Source organism: Salvelinus sp. IW2-2015, linkage group LG8 (genome assembly GCF_002910315.2).
Source record: "Salvelinus sp. IW2-2015 linkage group LG8, ASM291031v2, whole genome shotgun sequence".
In the NCBI taxonomy this organism is placed as follows: domain Eukaryota; kingdom Metazoa; phylum Chordata; class Actinopteri; order Salmoniformes; family Salmonidae; genus Salvelinus; species Salvelinus sp. IW2-2015.
This window is the reverse complement of record NC_036848.1, coordinates 15,519,893-15,539,903: the sequence shown is the minus strand read 5'-3', so window position 1 is coordinate 15,539,903 and position 20,011 is coordinate 15,519,893. Positions and strand designations below refer to the sequence as shown.

Here is a 20,011-nt window from a genome sequence, read left to right as displayed (position 1 = left end):
CTTCTCCAACACTGTGTTTCTGCATTATTTAAACCAAATTGAGCATGTTTCATTATTTATTTGAGACTAAATTGATTTTATGTATTATATTAAGCAAAAAAAAAAAAATTTAAGTGTTAATTGTTGATTCAGTATTGTTGTAATTCTCATTATTACAAATATATATATAAAAAAAGAAAAAGAAAAATCGTCCGATTAATTGGTTTCGGCTTTTTTTGGTCCTCCAATAAACCGGTATAGGTGTTGAAAAATCATAGTTGGTCGACCTCTAATGTCAAAACAGTAACATGCAGTTCGACACTGAAGGAGAGGACGTATCAGTTGTCCCAAAAGAAGGTGATTTTGGCAGAGAGACAGAATGTAGGCCTAACATGAACTAAACATTTTAGTGACCCGTAAACGCTTGAATCTATTTTTTTGACCGATGCATGCTACATTTGGATCAGTTTGGAGTCCACGGACCGATGCACTTGTACCTTAAACGTTTGAAAAATCAGGGACCGGTGCGTATCGTTGAAGCATTACATCCCCTGGTGGACCTATTGCTTACTCCTATTAAATCCAATTTGGCTAGATTCATGCGAAAGGGAGTGAACAAACCCAGAGAGGGTACCATTATACATGGAAATAGAGCCCCTGAGAGCAGGAGTCGGAACCTCACCTCTGTGGGTTGTCTTCGTTCCCACCGTCCCGGTTGTGGCGGATCATCCTGCATTTCCCCACGGCTCCGCTGGGCCGTGAGATGGTCATCCCCTTGGAGTTCAGCCTGTTAAAACACAGCAGCAGCATGAGTCAGACCACCAGTCTAACTAAAACACTGTGGGACGCGGTTACAACAGCTTTTGCACCTGGGAGAAAATCTGCACGTTTTTCTTACACTAGTGAAATAAACCTAAAAAAGTCAAAGAAAACGTAGGATAGATGTGAAAGGAAGTAAAACAGGTTATTTGGTTTTCATTCAGTAGCCTCTGTGCAAGAGATGCAAATAGTGCACTATTGCCTAACTCAATAGGTGTAACCAGAGAGGAAGAGGCAAAACGAGAGGGTTTACTCTGCCCAAAATCTGTCCACGTTAAGCAGATCATTCATTATTAAGCAAGTGAGGAGTTTTTGTATTGGGGGTGCAATGAGTGTCAAATTATATTAAAAGATAAAACTGAATTGCTATTTTGATACATAAGGCTTATTTCATCTAATAGAAGTTTTGTAATGCTTAGGTTGATATGAGTGCACTGCTATAAGTGTGATGCACGCGACATTCCGGCAACTTTGAGGGGGAAAAAAACATAGGCTTCTCATCATTATATCCAGAATCTCTGGTGTAACGACACTGGAAATTGCTTGTTTGTGTAGCATGGTTCAGGGTCACAKCTGATAAAAGCTTCCAGACCACAGTGAATAACTGAGTATGTCTGGACACATCCTGTCTGCCATTGTTTACTGTATCCCTATCAAAATGGATACGGTGACTTATCAAGCAAACACGCCAAAGAGCTCAAAAAGCAGCAGAGACAAAAAAACAACAACATCTTAACACCTTGTGCTGTTGGGCATTCATCAGTATGTGTGGAGTTCATCTATAATTCAGTTCTGGAGACAGTGTTCAGTTTGGCTGGTCTATAGTGAAGCTATTGGGTTACCCATGTCTCAAATGCAGAAGTTAACGAGGCACAGTATATGTTATGTAGAGAGAACTTAATCCCAAACCCGTCCCTTTAATATTTTAAACACATACATACATATATTTAAATAAATATATARATAAAAACATGCTTAAGTGMCAAAATTCAGCATCATTTGACATGTTCCTCATTTTCACCAYCACTGTAAGTCCCTAGTTAGTGTTGCTTTGACATTATTTTAAGGCCCGTTAAACGGAATTCGTTTTAATATTGTGAAACAAATATTCAACGTGCTGACATGAGCAGCACTGGCTTCAAAGGTCTTATGGCCTWCCTGTGACATCGGGTGGTGTATGACACCTACACCACCCGATGTCACAGGAAGGCCATAAAGATCATCAAGGACAACAACCACCCAAGCCACTGCCTGTTCACCCCGCTACCATCCAGAAGGCGAGGTCAGTACAGGTGCATCAAAGCAGGGACCGAGAGACTGAAAAACAGCTTCTATCTCAAGGCCATCAGACTGTTAAACAGCCACCACTAACATTTAGCGGCCGCTGCCAACATACTGACTCAACTCCAGCCACTTTAAWAATGGGAATTGATGGAAATTATGTAAAAATGTACCACTAGCCACTTTAAACAATGCCACTTAATATAATGTTTACATACCCTACATTACTCATCTCATATGTATATACTGTACTCTATACCATCTACTGCATCTTGCCTATGCCGTTCTGTACCATCACTCATTCATATATCTTTATGTACATATTCTTTATCCCTTTACACTTGTGTGTATAAGGTAGTAGTTGTGGAATTGTTAGGTTAGATTACTTGTTGGTTATTACTGCATTGTCGGAACTAGAAGCACAAGCATTTCGCTACACTCGCATTAACATCTGCTAACCATGTGTATGTGACAAATAAAATTTGATTTGATACACATTTTTAAAAACATTTTATTCTAAAGAAACATTGAACATCTAATAGTCAAATTATAGTATGGAGAAAAAAAAATAAGTTTGCTCTACTGTTTACTGGACCCCACTTCCTCCTCCATAGTCAGAAAACAAAGCAGCAAATAGTCCAACGCTCACAGCATTGCTACCTAAGGCTAAACTGAAAAGCATTTAAGCCATTCTGACAGCCGACCTTTGAAGCCAGTGCTGCTCATGTCAGCACGTTGATAGTCTAGAGGCAGGCTATTCGAAACACATGACTCAAGACAAATAAGGTACACAAGTTACATTCAAATGACATGCCAAACTCCTTCCAATCTTCACAACACTGCTTTCTGCATTAGCGATTTAAAATGCTTGTTTGTCTAACTGATAGAGATAAGGAGAAACAAGCCTTTGTGCATTTAATAAGAAGAAACTAAATAATACAGCATTCATTTGGCAAGTGAAACTTTACATATAGCTTCCTCTTTTTTGCCTGATTCTTGACTACTCCTTTATAGARCCTGGTTTTGATCAGTCASGTGAAAAATAAGGAAARAAAGCCTCAGTAACAACTGTGTGCTGTTGGSATCGTTCAGAAACTGGAGAAACAGAGATAGCTGGAGGGGGGTGTGTTCCGGGAATGTCTCAGAGACAGGACACATACTCCTCCTCACAAATGAGAAGTTTGTTTGGGTGTCCCATCTGCTTGTGACAGCGCCTCAGCTGAAATGGATGCTACTCACTGATACATMATTTCCTTCAAGAGCAAATGGTAGTAGTGGCATACAAGGGCACCCTTGGGGGCAAGTTGGAACAATGCAAAAAGTAGGGCTAAAAACACAACGCCGCACACTGACGAATGAYAAGAACTAGGTCCGTGTAACAGGGTTTCAACATGTGATAGAGTTTGAACATTGCTCACTCAAGAAAATATGTTCATGTGAAACCTTGGCTATCACTTTACCCAATAAATATGAATGATCTGCTTTTTACATGAAGTCCTCCTATGAGCCACAGACATTTGTCTGAGAGTGGCTGTGCGGACTCTGACCTGTTGAAAATGTCGTCGTCCTCCCCTCCCCAGCCCCAGTAGTTGTTGGGGAAGCCGTTGATCTTGAGGAATTGCTCCTTGCTCATTGACGACACGCCTCCAAAGTACTGGTTGTACGGCAATCTGAGAGCAAGAGATACAGAGAGAGAGAGAGAGAGAGAAAAATTAAATGTAGAAGCTTGAATTTGTTTATTAGAGTTTAAACAAGACTTGGGCAGTATACCGTATACTGGATATTTGGAAATAGCCACAGGATGGTTTTTCAGTGAAAGTCATTGTTTTTTGATTCAATAGTGATCAGGGACGTGCAACTATAATTTTTCCATTCACAGAAAAATACATTAGAGCAACACATTCGGCAGATAATGGCTTCATTTTTATCAGATGACAACAGAAGTGCAACGCTATTTGGTTGGCAGCCACACCAGTAAATTAGCTTTTAAATGAAAAAGCAAGGTCTTTTTGTTGTTGTTGATGCACAGCCATCATATTTCTAATGTTTAAGYCTATCATAAAAAGAATGCAGCCAGCTACATTTCCTAATGTTTTCCTTAAAGTTAATCTTGCATTTTACCAGAAAAAAAAATAGGCTGGCTACACCAAGAAAAGTACCGGGGAGAAAAAGAAGCGCTGTCTGCTGATAGAATGCAGTTTGAATTCTCATTCGAGTTTAGAAGTGCAACTGAAGCACAAACTTTGTCTGATGGGGAGCAGAAATTACAATAAGTATTTTAGATCTGCGTTTATAAAACGCAACAAGAAATTATTTTATGCGTTTAATCTTTTTTTCCTGCGTGAAAAAAAAAGAGAGGGGTAAATGACTAACAGAAACCGCAGACAGTGGCTTACGTTCAAGGCTAGAGGAAGTATCTGCCTAGCAGATGAGGTGCTGCAGAAAAACCCTCTTCCTCGGTTTGCATCACTGCCTTCTGCAAGTTACATGCTGGCTCTCTGTACTGTAGGGAAACATGGAGCCAAGAGACTGAAGCACCATTGTTTAGCCTTGCCTCACTTTCCTGTTTATTTTGGACACCGAATTAGCCTCGGCTATAATGACATTCTTTGAATCCTATGGCTAACATTGGAAAGGTCAGCACAATTAAGAAAATCAACAAAAATAAAATAAAATGCATTAATCCATTGTGGGACTTAATCACCGAACAAATTACCCAACAAGGGGAGCTTGGCGTCTTTCCTGGAGCCGGATTTCCCTGCCAAAATCCTGTTGGATATTGAATCCAGATGCTTGGTGAGCTGCATGCCCTTCAAGGAACATGACACACAGTATACAAGCTGTTGTGTGTGCAACAAAGGGAAGGGTTTGGTGAGAGGATGCCCATAAAAGCCCAGTTACAAGCTGAGAGACCTGTACTATGACCTGTACACAGGCGGAACTCAGCACTATGAAGTCACATCTGGGGTCAGCTTACCTTACCAATCTAAATCTTACATCAGAAGCAGGCAACAGAGCCAAACTGACTGTAGATCAGCGCCTAGCCAAACATAAGGTCTACAGCTGTGTCGGCCCAGAGCTGTGTATCACAACAGAGGAGAAGCTCCCAAATCCTTTATCAAAGATAAAGATACAGTCTCTAGCATCAGAGAGCTCCTCCCTGTCTGACATGTAACGGTGTTACACATGTAGAGCAACAGTTAAACCAACTGGAGTTTGCTCTACTGGTCACTGGACCCCACTTCCTCCTCCAGTCAGAAAACAGAGCAGCAAACGGAACACTATGTGACACAAGGCTAAACTGATTAGTATTTAAGCCATTCTGACRGCAGACCTCTGAAGCCAGTGAGCACATTGTAAGTGATGAAGCAGGCTATTCAAAACACATGACTCAAGGCAAATAAAGTCCCAATGAGGGACAGTTTACTACTAAATAAAATGATATGCTAAGCGCTTTCCAATCTTTCCAACACCGCCTCCTGCATTAGCAATAAAAATGCTTACTTGTCTTACTGTCAGAGGTATGGAGAAACAAGCCTTTGTTCATTTAACTTCTTACGGCTGAAATTCCATTAACGGGATCGATTTGACAACAGCCAGTGAAAGTGCAGGGCGCCAAATTCAAACAACAGAAATCTCATAACTAAAATTCCTCAAACATACAAGTATTATACACCATTTTAAAGATAAACTTGTTGTTAATCCCACCAGTGTCCGATTTAAAAAAGGCTTTACGACGAAAGCATACCATGTGATTATGTTAGGTCAGTGCCTAGTCACATAAGCAGAAAGAGATAWAATTAATCACTAACCTTTGATGATCTTCATCAGATGGCACTCATAGGACTTCATGTTATACAATACATGTATGTTTTGTTCGATAAAGTTCATATTTATATCCATTGGCGCGTTATGTTCAGTAATGTTTTGCTTCCAAAACATCCGGTGATTTTGCAGATAGCCACATCAATTTACAGAAATACTCATCATAAATGTTGATGAAAATACAAGTGTTATGCATGGAATTATAGATATACTTCTCCTTAATGCAACCGCTGTGTCAGATATCAAAAAAGCTTTACAGCGAAAGCACACCATGGAATAATCTGAGTACAGAGCTCAGACCAAAACACGCCATACAGATACCAGCCATGTTGTGAAGTCAACAGAAGTCAGAAATAGCATTATAAATATTCACTTACCTTTGATGATCTTCTTCTGAATGCACTCCCAGGTATCCCAGTTCCACAATAGATGTTTGTTTTGTTCGATAAAGTCCATCATTTATGTCCAAATACCTCCTTTTTGTTCGCGAGTTTAGTTWAAAAAATCCAAATTCACAAGGCGCGAGCACTAGGTCCAGACGAAAAGTCAAAAAAGTTATATTACAGTTCAAACGATGTATAGAATCAATCTTTATGATGTTTTTATCATAAATCTTCAATAATGTTTCAACCGGASAATCCCTTTGTCTTTAGAAATGAAAGGGAACGCAACTCGCTCTCACGGCCGTGCGCCTGACTTAGCTCATTGCATTCTGCCAGACACCTGGTTCAAACAGCTCTTATTCGCTCCCCCTTCACAGTAGAAGCCTGAAACAAGGTTCTAAAGACTGTTGACATCTAGTGGAAGCCTTAGGAATTGCAATCGGACCAAATTTACACTATCTTGGATAGGCAAAGACTTGAAAACCTACAAACCTCAGATTTCCCACTTCCTGGTTGGATTTTTTCTGAGGTTTTTGCCTGCCATATGAGTTCTGTTATACTCACAGACATCATTCAAACAGTTTTAGAAACTTCAGAGTGTTTTCTATCTAAATCTACTAATAATATGCATCTCTTAGCTTCTGGGCCTGAGTAGCAGGCAGTTTACTCTGGGCACGCTTTTCATCCCGAACATGAAAATAGCGCCCCCAGCCATAAGAAGTTAATAAGAATACATTAAATAAAACAGCATTCCTTTGGCAAGTGACACTTTATATGTGGCCTGCTGTTTTACAGAACCTGGTTTTGATCAGTCACGTGAACAATAAGGAAGAAGGAAATCCTTAGTAACAACTGTCACCTGTGCTGCTGGCATCATTCAACATTTCACCCCCCCGTGGCAGTACTGACTCCATCACTATAGCCCAGTGAATGGCTTGGTTTGCACTGCTTACTGCAAAAGTCTCTACACAGCTACGGAGGTAAAGACAGCCAGAACCAGAAACTCAACAACAAAAGATGACAAAGTCCATTTTCGATAAGCAGCATCAAGCAAAGTCAACTGTTAGCTCTATAAGTGCAGTGGTAATTCAGCAGTTAATGGATTCAAGTGAGTGACACGGACAGAACGTCATAGAACCCACAGGTGCTCTTTAAGCTTTTATGTGGACACTCCCGTGTGTGTGTGTGTGTGTGTGTGTGTGTGTGTGTGTGTGAACGCTCATTCGTGTCGGTACTATGTCTGGGCAGTGAACTGGAGAGACAGACAATTCCAGGGCTATCCGTGGGAGCGTTGGCTTACCTGAAGCCAAACTTGTCCATGGAAACAGACAGGTGCCTGGGCTGGCTGAAGCACCTGTAGGTGTTGCGGTCATCCATGGGGATGAGGTCCACGTCACTGAACACAAAGCAGCCGTACTCGTACTCCTTCAGGGCCTCCGAGAAGCCAACGTTGAGGAGCTTGGCGCGGTTAAAGACCTCATCACCRTCCTAGAGTGTGTGAATGGAGGGAATATGGGGTTAGAATTGGAAGGTGACTCATGTAGAAAGAAAATACTTATTTYTGAGTGTCTAGACAAAGGTAGGAAACTCTGGTCCTCATTAGTTGGTTGGCCACCCATGTCTCATGGGACTAAAGCGCAAACCAGAACTAAGGCTAAACTGAAGCATCCAGGCGGCTATCTATTATAATGCGATTAACAATGCAAACGTGTCAGAAACAGTACCAGACTTGTTTAAATGGAAGGTTTGGACAACTGGAAAACATTGGCGATTACAATACAGGAGAGTCGTTTGTCTTTGACGTTGTGTAGGCATCTTGTTGTTTGCTGGAAAACATGCGTTTACCTTGAAATCAGCAGTGTGTCTACTTACAAACTTTCATTGAAATTCATGTTCTGTGTTGCTGATGCAGTGTCATCAAAGATTTGCACGCCCAGCTATTTAATGTGACTCGATGTAGCTGTAAGAGGATTGCTCAAGAACATGGATAGGTTGCCCACATGAACAAAGACTATAGTACACTATGGTATAAATACTACAGTATTCACTGTAGTGTTTTTGCAGACTATTGTCTGTAAAAACACTACAGTGAATACGGTAGTATTTACAGTTAACTACTGTATAAATATTGTAGTACATTTTTTTGTATATACACACCTCAATAAATAATGTAGTGTTTTTGCGGATAGTAGTATACTGTAGTATTTACTGTAGTGTTTTTGCAGACATTACTGTAATATTTAGTGTTTTGGTTTTAGTATCTTTGATATTGAAGTGGATGCTTTCTCCTTAAGGAAAGCGCTTCTGCTCTTTTCTATAACCTACTGGGAACACAAATGGTCTATACTTGGTGGCACAAATTGCGATATGGAGTGTGCAATAAGCAGGGTATATGCAAATTCAAAACTGTAGTATTACTATAGTTTTAAAAGTATTTTTTTTGCAGACGGTGGTGTTTTTGCAGGCATTACTGAAGTATTTACTACAGTACTTATCTGTAGTATTTACTATTGTATTCTACAACATTCTATAGTAAGTATTACACATGATCGAGGGATACTACAGTGTATACTAGAGTTTACTATACAATTCAATAGTAAGTACCGTAGTATTTGTTCATGCTGGTGGGAWTGTCTTTTTTTCTCTTTTTGTCTTCTCAGGCTGAAAAAAAGGGCAGGGTTACCAGGGCTGATGTAGTTCTACTGGGATGATTCTCTGTGCGGCGTCCTTTGGCAAAAGAACGGGAGCATCGTGTTCTGTGTCAGTGTGCCTTCAATGTGGGCGAAGTGCCTCTCAATGGACACGTCTCATATGTCAATGGCTTGATCTGATGGTCCTCCAGAAAAGGTCTGCTTGAATACCCATAGAACAAAAACTGTCTAAAATATTCAACAACAAAAAAAATGGGGCAGATGAAACCTCCTAATAACATGACCTCAGTCCTTGTTTCGATTGCATCAAATAAAAGCATGGCTAGTGTTCTTCTTCTTCTTCAAAAAAAAACAGAATTCACTTAAACAGAGCAGGAAAACCAGAACGAGGGTGTGTGATGCCAAGAAGCAGCACAGTTAATGTAATCTGTACAGGAGTCCCGACAATTGAATGAATGTTCAGTAAGTAGTGTTCTCCGCTGAAGCACTTTGTTGTCAGTCACATGTCATGTTACACATTGTGGCGATAAAAGAGACCGTCATATGATTCCTGATTTAAAATAAACTTTGAGACATCTGCTACGGTCTGAAATAAACATCCGCTAAGGAGGTCTATGAGTGTGTTTGTTCTTGGGAGTGTGTTGTTTCCCCTCCACAAAGTGATGCATCCCCCTCTCCTACAGTGCATGACAGCATCATCTGCATACAGGGTATGGATCATTTGCAGAGACAGAAAGAAGCAAGTGTAGAAGATTTCAGAAGTGCATGTGACCAAAATAGATTTATCTCAGTCAATAATGAGAAAGAGAGAAAGAGACAGAAAGAGAAAGAGACAAAGAGACAGAAAGAGAAAAGAAGCACACATTACCAGTAGAACCCCATCAGCCCATGGGGTCACGCAATTGGCCAGAGCAAGCAGGGGACAATTTTCTCCTCTTCCAGCGACCACAGCCATTGGCCAGATACGCCTGACATGCAAAAGGGGAGGCGTTTTGAGCAAGGGGGCAGGGAAACGAGGAATAATTTTTTTTTTAAAGAGAGGAAAGGAAAGGAGAAACAGAAGAGAGAAACAGAAAGATTGAGTAGAATTCCAACAAAGACCCAATAATTGTGTTTAACAGCATTGAAGGGCCCTTTAGCAATAGCTAGGTGACTCGACTACGGAAAAAGTCAGATTGACTCATTAGTATAATAGCAGGCATTAAAGCTACTTTTCTTTGCAGTGGACACCACCATGTCAAGCCTGACATCTTGAACCAATTTGCTACTTGTGTTGGAGACCAGAGTAGAGTATACTCTAAAAAAATATATATAAGTATTATATATTCAAATAGAACCATGTATTTGCTGCGTATGACGTTCTAGGTGGGGCGTTCAGTCTACACGACAACATGTTGGTGGGTGGGAGGCAACAAGTCCTGGCATGAGATGTGAACAAAGAGTCAATTAGGCCTTCAAGCTGAAAAACAGTACCGGCCTCCCAAGAGCCAAGAATACCTACATCTGCAAAGAACCATGTCATTAAATGGATCATTAAACTACACCTAACTGATACGTTTTTTTAACAAATAGGAACAGATTTAATCTACAATATGGTCCTGTATGACCGTATTAATTTAGGCTTGTCAAGAAATGTTCAAAAGTGATTTCGGTTTATCCCAGGCAGTGTTGATGACTTGAAGGATATTGAGAAGGATAGACATCGTTATCCTACGTTCAGGTCAGCCTTTGTGTGAAATGTGATTAGATAACCCAATAACTAATACATTTTCAACTCTGGGCTGTGCAGTGGTATTCATATTCCAGTTTGTCCTTTTGCCAGATTGATTTCCAAATACCCTTGAGGCCAACTCCAGTATTCACGTAGTAAATCCCCATACCTGTGAGAATATAGTCTTAACACTTTCAATGAGAACACACACTCCCACACTTAAATAGTGAAAAAACACATTTCTGCCCATCTGTGGCCTCATGTTTCTACTGAGGCATAGCCGTCGGAAGTAGGGGTGCTGCAGCACCCCCTGATAAATCTCAACAATAAATCTCAACAACCAAAAAAGTACTCCTGTATGAGTGGAGAAAAATACTGATGTGGTTTAAGCATTTTTGTAGACTTACAACATCCAATTTAGTTGTTTTTCTATAAAACATTGTTGTTGTTTTTTTACAAAAAGTCTAAATACATTTTACCAGGAAAATTTAAAACTGAGAAAGCGAAAAAATTAAAATAAAAAACAAAATGAATCACGCAAAAAAAGTTATTGATTTTAGAGGGCCCTATAGTGGCACCACTCAGGCTAATGATTGCCACTGATAACAACCAACAAACCAGACCAGTTTGTAGCTATTATAGTAGTCAAAACTGAGGAGCCAACTTGTGGCACTAAGTGCTTATCATGATCACTACTCTATGGTCAACTTGTCAGTCTTTGATCAAAAGCGTTGGCTAGTAGCCATCTAGATACTTCTCTGTGGAGACAAACTGATTAGAAGCAACATGATATTCACCATGTTGCACCAAGAGCCTGTCAAACTAGTGTAGAACTGTGCTTTGTTGATGAAAAAATATATTTAAAAAACAGACTTGATGGGCCTCCCGGGTGGCGCAGTGGTCTAGGGCACTGCATCGCACTGGTTCGCGCCCAGGCTCTGTCGCAGCCGGCCGCGACCGGGAGGTCCGTGGTGCGACGCACAATTACCCTACCGTCGTCCGGGTTAGGGAGGGTTTGGCCGGTAGGGATATCCTTGTCTCATCGCGCACCAGCGACTCCTGTGGCGGGCCGGGCGCAGTGCGCGCTAACCAAGGTAGCCAGGTGCACAGTGTTTCCTCCGACACATTGGTGCGGCTGGCTTCCGGGTTGGAGACGCGCTGTGTTAAGAAGCAGTGCGGCTTGGTTGGGTTGTGTTTCGGAGGACGCATGGCTTTCGGCCTTCGTCTCTTCCGAGCCCGTACGGGAGTTGTAGCGATGAGACAAGATAGTAATTACTAGCAATTGGATCTCACGAAATTGGGGAGAAAAGGGGGTAAAATAAAATAAAAATTGAAAAAAAAAAAAAAACAGACTTGATATCACCTGAGCAGGTAACTACATACGTTAAACAATAATGCTAAAAGTAAAACATTACAATTGATAGTTACATATCCGAATATTATTTTTGCGCTAGTTGGCTGTACCTGCACCAAAATGACACTTTTTATCCCCTAATAGCTTGTTCTCAAATAGGGATCCAATTTGTTTTCAGCTCTTTCATTACCATGATTGATCAAAACTCGTTTTTCTCGTGGCTCTCTGGTCTCTCTGCAGCAGACAGCAGACAGAGCAATAGCATCGAATCGCAATAGAAATCACAGTATCAAATCGTAATAAGTACAGAATCGCAATACATATCGTATGAGCGCCTAAGTCTCATGATATCGTATCATGAGGTCCCTGGCAATTCCCAGCCCTACTAAACTAGGCCTATATGATCACAATAAAATGGCCCAAATTAGGCCTACTGACTGTTCTTCGATCTAGAAAAGACAGGAAGTGTGTCCAGGCCAGGTTCCCCAAATGTTGTGCATGAAAGTTGAAGAACAACCCTTGTTGAATTCTTCCTTTAGTTGTCTGTAAACAACTCTATACCTTGTTGTACATCAAAGAAAGAGTGTTCCATTATTCCAATAAAGGATCTTGATGAAAAGARACAGGTGAACGTGAAAGGATAAAAAGAGGCTTCCAGGCGGGGATATTCTCGCAGGTCTTTCAAGTGACAGAGATAGACAGTGTGGCTTTCAGCGTTTTCTGCGCCACGTCCATTTGTGTTCGGTGATAGTCTCTTGGTTGTGCAAACACTATGAATAAATAAAGGAAATTGCTCATGGACAAAGAACAGATGCAGAGACAAATGCTGGCACTACGTTTTAAAGATCTGATTTCTTCCCATATATACGGGAACACAAAGGACTACTGCAAATTGTAGGAGTTCTTAAAAATAAGGGAGGCATCAGTTACTTGGATGCTAGCCTACTCTTTCTCTTGACTGGAAAGCAAGAAATTCCTTTATTGAAAATGAAAGACACGTCAAACCTTTGACAAAAAAAAGGGCCTAAAAAGCTTTCCTGACAAGCAACACAAGATTGAATCTGACTGAAGTTCGCTGTCCCAGAAGAGTTAGGCTACTCAATAAGCACACAAATCTACCAGCATGTCTCAACGAGCCAAGTGTCTTGGCAGCTGCTATTACAGCCTGTAATTTGGGGGCTTGATGCCCTTTTGTTTTTACACAGCCTAACACATTCTGCTTAAAACATTCTGCTTAAAAAAAAAGAGAGTAAAACCCAAATAAAATATGGCGAAAGTACTTGTACTTGTGATTTATGGTACCAGTAAACTCCAGCTAGCCTATATTTGAAATATACAGACCACGTTTGTTTATTTCTTGCATTAAGACAGCCTAAATAAAAAAGGGCACTGCCTCCACTGAGACTTGCTCACTGGTTAAAACCTTTTAACCTGCGTTTCCCACTACTCCATCCTGCTGTATGCAGACAGAGAGCAGACRGGGGCCGGCTGGGAGGGACCCACCTGGTTGATGACATAGACGCCATAGTCCAACTGCTGTCGCTGAAGGATGGGGTGGAGGTAGTAGAGCCAGAACTTGAGGTGCTCGTCGCGGTTGCGGAAAGGGATGATGATGGCCACCTTCTGGAGGGCCACACAGTCTTTGGGCTTGAAGCGCCCCCCATTCTTAAGATTGGGGTTTTCCTTCCTTACCACATCCAGGCTGACTGGGTTGGAGAACTCAATTCGCAGTGGGCCAACTGGACGAGAACGAGAGAGGAGAGGTCATACATTTTTGTCAGGGCTCCATATCTACAATAGCCCAGGTAATTGATGATTCGGTAGAGCCAATGGAAATAGCAAGTCAAATCTAAAACTCCATTGGTCCCAGGCCTCCCACAGTGAACTTCACTACTTTCTTTAAATCAGCTTTCTCTGCCCTCAGATTTAGCCTCATATTGAAGTGTTTCACCATTTTCTTTTCAGGACAACATGGGCTACAAGTAGAACACAAAGTAATTTGATAAACAGTTGCATGAGTTTTATTGACAATTGTCAAAAGACAAATAAGGTCCAACAAACAAACCATTTTTTWAACTAATTTATAAGAATACTATAAGTACAGAAATTGTTGGTGGGAAATGAATATCCACCTAGTCAGTGACAACTGTGTGGAGGTTGGAGTTTGTGACAGCAACTAAGTAATTTTGTTATAGTATTATAGACACTATGTCCTGGGATTCCTATGATCTTCCATGTAAGAGAACCGCTTACCTTCTAACGACTCGTGCGGTTTGTGAACGCCACACAGCAAAACTGGTTACATGTGCTAGTTCGTGAGAGTTTCAGCTTTTCATAGATGGGTCCAAATAGATTGGATTTGTCTATCTCTTCTGCATCCGCTGATACCAACCATACATCTGTGTTATTCACGGGGGCTGAGCTAGAGCGGTGTTTGTGAGACCAAGGTGTTTTTGGGAGCCGCCCGTGTCTCAAAGTCCGCTCTTGCTCAGCCACCGTTAAGCAGTCTGTAGCTCAAACAAACAATGTTTAAAATCATATCGTAGGACTAATATAGACTGGGCAGGTTTATACCATAGGAAGGAAATCTAGCCTAGTTATCCAATCTCCTGTTTTCAGCAATTGATTTTTCTCCTGACAATGTCTTCTGAAAGGTTTTATTAAAAAGCTGCAATATGTAACTTTTTGGGCAACCTGACCAAATTCACATGGAAAAGGGTGTTATAAATCTGTCACTCATTGAAAGCAAGTCTAAGAAGCTGTATATCTGTTCTATGTGCGCCATTTCTATGCGACCCGATCTTAAGTGTTGTTTTTGCCTGACAAAAACTTCCTGTTTTATGCCCCAGCTTCACACAGCTGAAAATACAATATCTTTGGTCATGCAAAATATATTTCACAGCAGTTTAGATGGTACAATGATTCTCTACACTAGTGGTTCCCAAATGTTTTATAGTCCGTACCCCTTCAAACATTCAACCTCCAGCTGCATACCCCCTCTACACCAGGGTCAGCGCACTCTCAAATGTTGTTTTTTGCCATCATTGTAAGCCTGCCTCACACACACTATACGATACATTTATTAAACATAAGAATGAGTGTGAGTTGCTGTCACAACCCGGCTCGTGGGATTTGACAAAGAGCTCTTATAGGACCAGGGGGGAAAAATTATATAACAATGATGCTCTTTATTTAGCCATCTTACATATAAAACATTTGTTCATCAGAAATTGTGAATAACTCACCACAGGTTACTGAGAAGGGTGCGCTTGAAATGCACATAACTCTGCAATGTTGGATTGTATTGGAGAGAGTCTCAGTCTTAAATCATTTCCCACACAGTCTGTAGTTAGTTTTCATGCTAGTGAAGGCCGACAATCCACTCTCACATAGGTACGTGATTGCAAGGGGCATCAGTGTCTTAAAAGCGCGATTTGCTCTATACGGTAGCCCTATACGGAAATCTGGCAGTGGCTTCTAATTCAATTAAATTTTCACAGAACCAGTTGTTGCAATTTTGATGAGGCTCTCTTGTTCAGATATCGGTAAGTGGACTGGAGGCAGGGCATGAAAGGGACAATGAATCCAGTTGTTTGTGTCATCCATTTCGGGAAAGTATCTGTGTAATTGCGCACCCAGCTCACTCAGGTGCTTCGCTATAATCACATTTGACATTGTCCGTAAGCTTGAGATCATTTGCACACAAAGAAATCATACAATAATGGAAAGACCTGTGTGTTGTCGTTGTTAATGCAGACAGAAAAGAGCTCCAACTTCTTAAATCATAGCCACAATTTTGTCCCGCACATTGAATATAGTTGTGGAGAGTCCCTGTAACCCTAGATACAGATCATTCAGGCAAGAAAAAACGTCACCCAGATAGCCCAGTCATCACACAAGCAGTCAGACATGTGGAAATGGTCAGTAAAGAACTTTAAGCTCGTCTCTCAATTTTTTAAAACGTGTCAATACTTTGCCACTTGATAACCAGTTGACTTCTGTATGTTGTAAAAGTGTTACATGGTCGCTGGCCATATCACTGCATAATGCAGAAATTACACAAGAGTTCAGGGGCCTTGCTTTAACAAAGTTAACCATTTTCACTGTAGTGTCCAAAACGTCTTTCAAGCATTCCCTTGGCAGCAAGAGCCTCTCAGTGGATGCTGCAGTGTACCCAAGTGGTGTCGGGAGCAACTGCTTGCATTCGCGTTACCACTCCACTACRTCTCCCTGTCATGGCTTTTGCGCTATCAGTACAGATACCAACACATCTTCACCACCAAAGTCCATTTGATGTCACAAAGCTGTCCAGTAGTTTAAAAATATCCTCTCATGTTATCCTGGTTTCCAGTGGTTTGCAGAAGAGGATGTCTTCCTTAATTTTCCCCCCATAAACGTAACAGACATACGAGGAGCTGTGCCAGGCCCACCACGTCTGTTGACTCATCCAGCWTTAACGCATATAATTCACTGGCTTGTATGCAAAGCAGCAATTGTTTCAAAACATCTCCTGCCATGTCACTGATGCATCATGAAACAGTGTTGTTTGACCAAGGCATTGTTTGTATAGTTTTTTTGGCCTTTCCCCCTAGCATTGTTCCAGCCATATCCGCGGCAGCAGGAAGAATTAAGTCCTCCACAATAGTATGGGGCTTGCCTGTCCTAGCCACTCGGTAGCTCACCATATAAGATGCTTCTAGCCACTTCATATTAATGTTATCTGTTGCTTTTATACATGTCTTACTACTCGAAAGTTGTCTTTATTCACACTCTAAAAACTCCTGTGGCATATTTTTTAAATTGTCATGTTTCATTTCTAAATGTCTGCGCAAGAGTGAAGGTTTCCCGCGAGAGAGTAACGCTTAATGTGATTGGATGTTAATTATTTGACATTGTGTTGATATTTCGCTCTACACTAGATGGTTTAATTTTATTTATTTTCAGCAGTGAAACGAGGCTACTCAGGCAAGAAAAAAACTCACCCAAATGTATGGCCCAAAATGTACTGTTTGAAAATGTGAAGAATTAAAAAATGTGTTATTATTATTATTATTTGGCGTACCCCCAATGGCATTGTATACCGCAGTTTGGGAATACCTGCTCTACACTATACTTGCTTGTTTTGTCATATTAACTGAAAATAGGACATAAACTGAAAATAGGTGAACTATTAGAATGTTAGCAACCAGGAAATGGCAGAGTGACTTATGCATAGTGTAACTTTAAAAAACACAATAGTATGGCTCCTACAAACCAGTGACTTACACAAGTAGCAACAGTAGGTCAAATTACAAAAGCCATACAAAAAAAGAAGGTCATACTACATATATGACATAGTTTACTTATTGTATTGTTTTCTGTAATGTGACCTTGAGGTTGACGTTCCTAAACCCCAAGACCCCATTGCTTTTCAATTAAATCTCCAAGACTGCTGAGGGCAGAACGAGTACACCACTGTTATCCACTGACTCCCACCTCTGGAGCAGTCAGGGTTTTGTGGCAGAAGGATAGATCAGCTAGGGCCACAGCTGCATAAACATCTCTTTTTTATTTATTTTTTAAATCTGAGCTAAAGGAGAAGGCCACTGAACAACAACAACAAACCTGTGTGGAAATAAGCTAACGCAAACAATGAATTCAAGAGCACTAGCAGTAGACCTATGCTATGCATTAATAATGCATGAGTGGGGCTATAGATAGATAGGCCTATTGTATAAATAAGTAAAATGCCAAACCCTACAGGGTAAGCAGTCATAAAATAACTGGTGGCTGTGCACTCATCTATACTTTGAACTTGTAGTTTACATTAGGTAAGAGAATTAAGGGACATGTAATCCAAGCTCTTTATTCATTCCTTATCAGAGCATATGAATGATTGTGCCTGACAGACATGGCTAACAACTTTTATAATTGTTTGTTGATAAGAGACTTTGGCAAGACTACCAACCAATCATACAATGCACCAGTGAGTCTACAGTTTACGCCATACGCATTGATTAAGCTATGTTGGTTAAATATGTATGTTGTTCGTTTTGGCAACATATCAGCTAACGTTATACTTACCAAGCAGTGGCGATGTGTCAGGACATTTTCCAAGTTCTTTGGTGATTGTAGTCACGTTGTCTACAGAAAAGTGGTTCGTTTCAAACGCGTCAGGTACTGTGTCCTTTGATGCAGTTTGGTCGTGTTTCGCAAATGCAAAACGAAAATCTAACGACCTCACGTAAAAAATGAAAGTGACCGAAATATGGAAAAAACATAGAAGGACGACCAACTTGCATGCTCTATGGAGAACACTGAAATTCCCTGTTGAATCCCGCATCGTTAACTTGGTATGTTAAATTATATGGTTAAACAAATCGAAAGTAGGTAACGTTAGCAAGTTTTTTCACACCATACCCAATTTCCACGGATATCCCTGTCAACTAGATGCTAGCTGATGGTTAAAAAAAAATCATTTTCGCTCGAAACAACTTTAATTTAACGTTATTTATATTCTTGTACTTTCGTCGTATTCCGTCCAATAAAGAAGTTATCTTGTAAAAGCCTCCCTCAAGTTACTATCACAACGGTCCCAAATTTCTTAAACGATTTAGCTAACTAACTATCAGGCGTTATCACTAGCTAACGTTAGTAGCTAACAGTACAGCAGCGAATAATTACATAGAGCAGCAAATCCACGAGAAGGCAAGATTCTCTGAATAATCCGTTTCCCATTGGCCAAATTGACTTCTACTAAACTCAATTACACACATATATCCGATGGTATTAAAGCTAGTGTATTTAAAATATGACCTTCCAGGATAAACGAAATAACTTCAGAGTTGTACAATTTCGAAAAAACAAAGTAATCCCTCTGACAGACATTTCCTTGTGGATAGCTAACAAAAATTGTCGTCTAGTTCAAGTGGCATCTTCTTCATCTTCTTTAAAGTTTTATGGCAGACTACACCTATTGGTGTATTGCCGCCACCTACTGTACCGGGTGTAACAAAAAAAATCCATTGCGAGAAGGAGGGGGCCCCAGGATAATACTAAATAAATCAAACAACCATCCCACTCCGTCAGTCACATTCAAATTACATCCCTACACAGGCTCTAGTGCCTGTGAGAATGGARCATTAATCGACTGGATTCCTTGTATGCCTCTGCAAAATAACTCCCAAAAAACGTTCAGCCACATACACAATGCCTATTTTCTTAGATTTCCTCTCCGTTTGCGCTGTAAAGTTCATATCCAAAGTAATAAACGCTACAAAGGCCACCTTGTTAACATGCAACATGTCAGGATCCCTCTGTTGACAAGGAATATTATCTTGTGTCTCTAGTCCTATTACCATTACTTCTTCAACTTCACTCCTTTCTTCCGCTCTTCTCAACGCCTCCGGATAGGAGACATTCTGGACAGCCCTTATTCTTGCCACCTCCGTCTCCTTCACCTTAACTTCAGAAATTTGGGTGCATGTTCACCACCACAATTGCAGTATTTAGGCTCAACTGGCATATAATATTTCTCCCATCTACATACACTTGACACATGACCAAATCATTTACATTTATCAAACCGCATGGCTTTGGGCATGAAGGCTCTCACAGGGAATCTCATATACAACCCAAATACACGTAAGACGGGAGAGACACTCCATCTACCATGCGGCTCTGTCGTTGTGCACCAACTACTTGATCAGAATTCTTCACGTACATACAGTGCATTCAACACTTTTTCACATTTTGTTACATGTTCTAAAATGGATTCAATAGTTTTTTTCCCACTCATTAATCTACACACAATACCTCATAATGACAAAGGAAAAACAGGATTTTATAATTTTTTTGCTAATTTATTAGAAATAAACTGAAATATCACATTTACATAAGCATTCAGACACTTTACTCAGCACTTTGTTGAAGCACCTTTGGCAGCTATTACAGCCTCAAGTATTTTTGGTATGACGCTACAAGCTTGGCACACCTGTATTTGGGGAGTTTCTCCCATTCTTCTCTGCAG

The 20,011-nt window shown here is 40.6% G+C and overlaps 1 protein-coding gene across 1 annotated transcript in view; it reads right to left on the bottom strand.

Annotated features, from left to right (window-relative positions):
• Window positions 1–18,930, bottom strand: part of LOC111967527 (beta-1,4-galactosyltransferase 1) — a 36,402-nt gene extending 17,472 nt beyond the window's left edge. Inside the window, exons 1-5 of the mRNA XM_023992614.2 lie at window positions 18,067–18,930; window positions 13,507–13,742; window positions 7,588–7,775; window positions 3,627–3,749; window positions 662–766 (exon numbers count right to left, since the gene is read on the bottom strand). Of these exons, the coding sequence (XP_023848382.1) occupies window positions 662–766; window positions 3,627–3,749; window positions 7,588–7,775; window positions 13,507–13,742; window positions 18,067–18,325 (911 nt within the window). The 5' untranslated portion in view covers window positions 18,326–18,930. The remainder of the gene's footprint in view (window positions 1–661; window positions 767–3,626; window positions 3,750–7,587; window positions 7,776–13,506; window positions 13,743–18,066) is intronic.
• Between the last annotated feature and the right edge of the window lie 1,081 nt (window positions 18,931–20,011).